This window comes from Erinaceus europaeus, chromosome 1 (genome assembly GCF_950295315.1).
Source record: "Erinaceus europaeus chromosome 1, mEriEur2.1, whole genome shotgun sequence".
Classification (NCBI taxonomy): Eukaryota; Metazoa; Chordata; class Mammalia; order Eulipotyphla; family Erinaceidae; genus Erinaceus; species Erinaceus europaeus.
The window spans coordinates 55,793,626-55,800,953 of record NC_080162.1 but is presented as its reverse complement, the minus strand read 5'-3'; the positions used below and the strand labels follow the sequence as shown (position 1 = coordinate 55,800,953).

The window sequence follows — 7,328 nt, the reverse complement described above, 5'->3', positions numbered from 1 at the left end:
GTGGAGCAAAAAGAGACTGGTGCAAATCAGGGTGTACTACGAGAGGGGGCAGAGCAAAAAGACATCATGAACCAGTGGGGATTAAACCAATGCCCTGCAGGCAGGGCGGTGCTTAGTTAACAGTGGTTATGTAAATAGAATACAGTGTTAAGCAGAGGGGATTAAACCAATGAAACAGAAGGGGCTTTAGAAGCAGAATTAGAAGCATACTAACAAAATCCAGTCACTTCATCACAGAATGGACTTGCTAAATATGAAGAGATACCAATACCATACCTTAAATAAGCCTGTGATAAGGTGATCACTATGAATAAAGAAACCCTTCTTGTTTTCTGGGCTAGACCTCAAGATTTTGCTAATACAGTAGTCCTCACTTAGTGACTTGCTCATTATAACCAGCTCTCTGATGAGCCAGCATTGTGGGGAACTATGCTCAGTGATAAGGCAAGGCTGAGACATGCCTACAACAACACAGGAAAACAACAGCACAGTTTTAAGTATCTCATTTCAAATCACCTCTCAGTTCCAGTCTTGTTCCAGCAGTCAGTCAGCATATGTTTTATTCATGTTTTTCATCTGTATATTTATACTTCATCTATATATTTGTACCACATAGTACAGTTTATTTTTTCATTTTATTACAGTGCAATATGAAGTCTGCTGATGAATAAGCATTTTAAAATATCTTGAAAGTGCTATGCATGATGGAAAGATTATATTAAACTTTCTGAATCTGGTTACAAACTCACTACCAATGCAGCACACTATATCTGAGATACTGGTAATAGGAAGCTGGAAGATTCGCCACAATTAGAAAGGGTAATGTAAACTTCACGCATTGAGCTGTTATCTATTAATAATCCATTACAAAACTTTACAAGGTAGAGAATGTTTATGTTTCCAAAACAATTAAAATATAAGCACATATACATTCTAATAATACCTTTATATTTATAGGTTTGGTTGATAAAAGCTTGCTAGAATACATATGTATAAAATAAAAAACTGTTTCAGATAGGAAGAAATGTGAATTAATTTTTTTCCCCAAATGCTTCTTTTCATTTAACAGTAGATAATAACGAGAAAAGAAGTCAGAAAACAATCTAGGAAACAAACCATTTTCCCCTTGAAACTATTATACCTGAAGTGCAAAACTGTAAGAAGATGCTCCTAGGTATAGAGAAGAAAGGTCTCAGAATATGTATCATAATAATAAAAGTTGTGTCATCTTTATTTTTATGCTCACTTGTCATATTTAAAGCATCAAGTTAATTTCAAAACATATTTGTGGGAACTTATGAAAAGAATTTCTGGGGAAGTGACTCAGTGATAGAGTGTAGGAACTGTAGGCATAAAGTTCTAATTATTACCCCTTGCACTCTGGTCCTCTCTTTATATTCTTTCTCTCTCATTAGATAAATTAATAATTGTTTTAAAATAAAATAAAAAATTCAAAAGAGAATAATTAATCATGGTTGTATTTATTTTAACTTAATTTATAATTTTCTATTATTCTTTTCACAGATCCCTGTGAATATTTATGTTTTCCTTCTCTAAATATTTGGCCTAGATGTTATAGAACAATTTATTAAGAAAGTGCTAGATGATACTAACAAATATGTAGTAAAAATTTGCAGCGATTTAAACTTGGTGTGAAATGTCTCAAATATATGTGAATTTACACATTTACAGTAATGTTTTGGAAAGTTAAAAAAATTGTCACAAAATTACTTACTAGTATTTCTTTGAACCCTCCTTCAAATGCTCTTTGATTTTTACAAATCTCTGAAGAAGATGAGACAAAGCACTGTAATGTAATTGAATTCTATCCTTTAAGATGAACAAAATATAGAAATTCAGCCTTTGGTGAGATCATTGAACTTTAAAACATCAGGTTCTGAGTTTGCTTCCCAGCTTCACTTGCACTAGAGTGATGGCCTGGTTCTCTGCCTCATTCTCTCCCCCACCTCTCTTTCCTTATTAATCAAAAAATTAATAAATGAACAAATTGTTAATAAACAAATCTTAAAACACACACACATACACACATTATGTGGCCTAGAAACTGGCTCACTGGATAAAGCATTTGGATTCACAAATACAAGGTCCCAAATTCAATTCCTGGTATTGCATATACCACAGTGATGTTCTGTTTCTCTCTCTTTTCCCATTATTAAATTAAAAATAGAATAATTTTGAAAAGAAGTCCAACCTCATCATGAAAAAAGGACATTCATTTTAATTAATTCATTAATTTAGAAGAGTGTTAATATAGAAGATTGGCATGTGATGGTATGAAGCTTGCATGTTATTCATTTTTGTGTAGTTTCAAAAACTTTTTAATGTCTTCTTTTTATATTTTATTTATTTACTTCATTTTTAATGACAGATATAGATAGATAGACCAAGAAAGCAGAGTACTATTCAGCTTTGGCTTATGGTAATACTGGAAAATGAACCTGGGACCTCAGAGCTTCAGGCATGAAAATCTTTTTGTGTAATCACTCTGTTGTCTCCCCAGTCCATTTTATTAAAAAAAAAAAAGTCAAGATATACCCCTGACATTTTTTTTTTTTTTTTTTTACCAGAGCACAGCTCAGCTCTGGTTTATGGTGGTGCGGGGGATTAAACCTAGGATTTGAGGGAGCCTCAGGCTTGAGAGTCTGTTTGCATAACCATTGTGCTATCTACCCCACCCACCCCTGACATTATTAACTGAAAGTTTTTGTTTAGAGAAGGCAGTCTAGTCTACTTCTTTTATGATGACAGATTTGAGAATTTAGAATCATTACATGCTTTAGAATTATGGTGCAATTTTTTAATGTACATTTCCTACACCCTCAACTCCAGATCTGATACAGAAAGCTAATGGCTTAGAAATTGCTGCTTCTTAAACATCTTTAGGAATTTCTGCCTTGACCCAGGTTTCAGAACTACTTTAATCGACATATTGATGCTTCAGTAGGAGCTTTGAGTTGGCCCCAGTCCATTAAATCCCCAGAGACTGTTGCTTTTCAAATTCTTCTGTCCACTTTTTGCAGTTTTTCTCTTTATGCCTATATTTACTGCCACTTCCAGTTTTCTGTGCTCCTCACCCCCATTTCTTCAAAAATGCACAGCTTAGCTTCTCAAAGTTAGACTAAGGCATATAGTAATAGTATGTGTACATTGTCTGGCCTGAGATTTCTATTTCTAGACTGTCCTGCAATGTATAAACTCTGACATAAACTTCAGTTACTTATTTTTTTTTCTTAGGAATTTGTCCCATCATACCTTGTTATCTAAAGACAGGCATCATTTCCTAAAAACATTTTGTGAGTCAGAGCCCACAGTGTATTTATTAATAGTCAAAAGTTGCTGCAAGTTTTCATTAGGCATTGATTTTTGTACTTGCTTCACCACCTCTGCTTGGACATTGCCAAATGTAAATGGTCTAGACTTTGTATTAAAAAAAAAAAACCCCTCCCTCAGGGACAGGCCTGGAAATCATTGGCACAAAATAATGTGCCTATGCATAATTCTCCAAAGAGATTAGAAATCATCCTGGCAGACTGGGATTGTGTCCCAGAAGATCCACCTTCTATGATTCACATTATGTAAAAGATTAGAGAACTCAGTCCTTCACATTCATTGGATATAATTCAGTCAATAAAAACAGTAGATTATGAAAATATCGCATTTATGCAACTCACTTATCTCAGTGGAAGGGAGGGTGGGTAGAAAGTTGCAATATGAGGGATGTGAAAAATAACTGAATTTATGTTGGAGGAAATGATATAATCCTAACGGTTTTGCTCTAGAGATAAAAATGGCTCTTTAGCCAGCTGTTGCTGGTGGGTGGATGAACGGCGGGACATCACAGGCTAATTAAATTTTTTTCAGAGGTTGCATTTGACTCCCTTTTGCTGAACTTGCAATATGTTTACGGTTCCAATCTGTTATCCCAATTCCTCATCTGTCCCATTGCCTTCTGTCAGTCGGGTTGATCAGAGATTCCCTGACCAATATGATGCTGCGTGTTTTAGATGACCTTTTCCGGAAGCCATGGATACTGTTACATTTCCCTCATACTAAACAGATGAAAGTTCATCGTGGCCTAGGTTCCGCACAGAGGGTCACATCATCAGCCTGCAAGACCCGGGGTGCCTGCGGTCTGCACTTTTGTAGCCCACCTGCTCCCCGCTGCGACCTCTGGGCATTGTAGTTGACACCTTCTTCGCGTCCACCACTAGCACAGGAGCCGGAACTACAACTCCCGAAAGGTCTTGCGCGCACGCCAACGCCCCCAAGCCGCTGAGAGACCGCTAAGACGCGAAAGGCGAGTCTGAGCCGCTTTTGCAGGTTGTGGTGGTGGCGGCGGTGGCAGCAGCAGTTACACGATCGGCAACATGGACAACGCTGGGAAGGAGCGCGAGGCGGTGCAGTTGATGGCGGACGCCGAGAAGCGAGTCAAGGCTTCTCATTCCTTCCTCCGAGGGCTATTCGGGTGAGTGCCAGACCGCGTGTGCCCCGCCCGAGGGGCTCTCTGCCCCCGACCTCCTGCCCCTGCCGGCCGTCCCTTCCCCCACTTTTGCTTGGAGGCTCCCGGGAGCTTGGCGGGCATCCCTGAAAGACCCCCACCCGCAACGCCCTGGGGCCCCCAACACCTCCACTCACCTTCCATAGATTCCCTTAGGACGCTTGCGCTCCCTACGCGCACTCCGTCATTCTCGGGCTCCCCTCACGCCCTCTCCAGAGATTCACACCGCACCCCCCCCCGCACCCCCAATCGGCGCACACCTGCATGCACATTTTCCCGCGGTCCCTTAAGTCCCCCGGAACATTCTGCCCTCTTGCCCTGTAGAGATCTCTGGTGGTCCCCAGTCCCTCCCCCACCTTGTTGCGGTGTCCCCCGCTTCTCTGGCCCGTGGCTTCCCGGTTGTGCGTGGGCCTCCGCTGCCACTACGAGACCGAACTGCTCATGTCACCTGTCACCACGGCTGCACCGCACTGCTCGGGAGACTCGTGTTGGTTTGACACTAGGCGGCCGGGGTGGGATCCAGAAGGGTGAGTCGGGTACGAGCCCTCGCCGGGGGGCTCAGGGAGTGACCATGCGACCACGGCACCGCACCCCACCCTCTTTTTAGGGATCCGGTGCGGGCTTGCCTTGCACCAGGTAGACATTTAATAAATAGACATTGGATGAACGAATACGTCTTCTTAGCATAGTATTTTTCCATTATCGAGGATTGCTGTTAACAGTCCGGGTCTCTCGCTTGGTTCAAGCAGCTCCAGAGCTCCTTTCTCTTCGCAGGGTGGTGGTGGAGGGATCCCTTTCATTTCCTGTCTTTTTTTTTTTTTTTTTTTTTTTCCTCTGCTCTCTGAAAGGTCTTACATTCCGGACTTTGTCAGAAGCACAGCGTACTATACCGATAGGTCTTGGGGGAAAAAAAATATCGGCGGTTGGATATGTGAATGATTCAGCTGTTTAGAAAGATCGAGGTGGAAATTTCGGGGGGTGGGGGGTTTGTTTTTTTTCTTTTGGAAGTGAAAAATCCTCTGCCCATACCCCATACCGGGAGATTTGTAGGGAAGGGCCACAAGTCCATGCCTAGCCATTGCATTGTTAGGTATAGTTTCACTTCTGTACAACTTCAATTTCCAATTTTTTTTTTTCTTTCTGCCACCTTGATTTTTATTCTTTGCTCTAAAATTATTATACTTTATTGCTGTTGATACTTCACCAGGAAATGTTTAAATGCAGGCTTGCAGTGATGTTCAGCAGTGTGAAATGCAAAAATACGTAAGGATAAAAATTCCTCCCCTTAAGAACATCTCAGAGGACATTTTATCCCAATTGGTATATAAGGTTTTCATTTGGTGTGAAGTTTAGAAATGTAGCGATATGTTTTAAGTTTGTTCTAAGGAACACTACCTAAAACCTGATAATGGGAAACAGGATTTCCTTTCTCTGAATCACAAAATATTAAAATTTTATTCAGATAAAATTTAGCGTCATAGCCCCTTGTGCCAGGATGACATCTTAACGTCACAATGTTTTCCAAGTCATGTATGTTTTCCTGGAAGAGAATCTGCAGTTGGCAGAAATTACTGTGTTACTGTTTTTGTGAAACTAGGGAAATCTTGAACCTTTTTTTTCTTAAGACCTGCATCTCACTGGCTGTTGATCACCTGCTTGATTAGAGACCATATATGAAGACTTATGTCTACCAGCTACAGAAGTCATGTGTCATAGAATACAGGTCTTGTTACTATCCTAAATTTTGAACCTGGGACAAGCTGCTTTTATTTCTCAGTACCTCAGTGTCCTCTGCTATTAAGTTGAGGTAATAGTAACACATTTCATATTTTTTTTTGAAGATTCAGTGAGTTTTAGCATCATTGGAAATGGTGATTGTGAAGTATTCATTTAAGTTGTCAGCCCTGATTTTTTACCAAAGAAGCTGAAAACCAGACGGATTAAGTGATTTTTTCCAGGTCTTCTGAGCCACAAACCTTTTAAACTAGGTCATCATCTGTTAATAAAATAAAATGTTTTCTTTTTTGTTTGTTTTTACTATTCTCTTTTTTAAAAACACTGTATATTTATTTATTATTGGATAGAGACAGAGAGAAATTGAGGGGGAATAGAGAGAGACAGAGAGACAGATATACCTGCAGCCCTGCTTCACCACTTGTGAAGCTTTCCCTCTGCCGGTGGGGACGAGGGGCTTGAAACCAGGTCCTTGCACACTGTAATGCATATACTCAACCAGGTGTGCCACCACCTGGTCCCCAAATATGTTTTCTACAATTTTTACTGTGCACGCTATGCTATTTTCAGTTGTAGCTGCTCTGCGAAAAGCCTTTTGGGAAAGAGTACACAGTTCTGTGAGGTTTTTTTTTGTTTTTGTTTTAACTTTATTTTTTCATCACTGCACTGCTCCATTTATAGTGGTTTGGGGAACTGAGCCTGGGACTTTGGAGTCTCAGGCATGTCTTTTTGCATATCGATTACGTTATCTCCCCCACCCTTTTCTGTGAGTTTTAATAGTATATATTTTGAAGTCACTAGTTAGTTTTTCTGCCCATTAATGTCATTACATTAGGAAGAAAGATTATCATTTCCAGATGTTTAGTCCTACAATATTTCTGGCAACTCTTGTCTCTTCTAGGCTAAAATGCTCATTACTTCACCTCCTCTATAGAATTTTCTCATTAAAAAAATATTCATTTGATTAAGGAAAAGAGAGGAAGAACCAGGATGTCACTCTGGTACATATGATGCCAGGGATTGAACTCAGACTTCATGCTTAAGGGTTTTCAAGGTTTTTTCCAAGGTTTTATCC

General features: G+C 39.9%; 1 protein-coding gene across 1 annotated transcript in view; it reads left to right on the top strand.

Annotated features, from left to right (window-relative positions):
- The first annotated feature begins 4,272 nt into the window (after window positions 1-4,272).
- The window catches only part of NAPB (NSF attachment protein beta), a 53,622-nt gene continuing 50,566 nt past the window's right edge, over window positions 4,273-7,328 (top strand). The window contains exon 1 of the mRNA XM_007525531.3: window positions 4,273-4,486. Within this exon, the coding sequence (XP_007525593.1) occupies window positions 4,389-4,486 (98 nt within the window). The 5' untranslated portion in view covers window positions 4,273-4,388. The remainder of the gene's footprint in view (window positions 4,487-7,328) is intronic.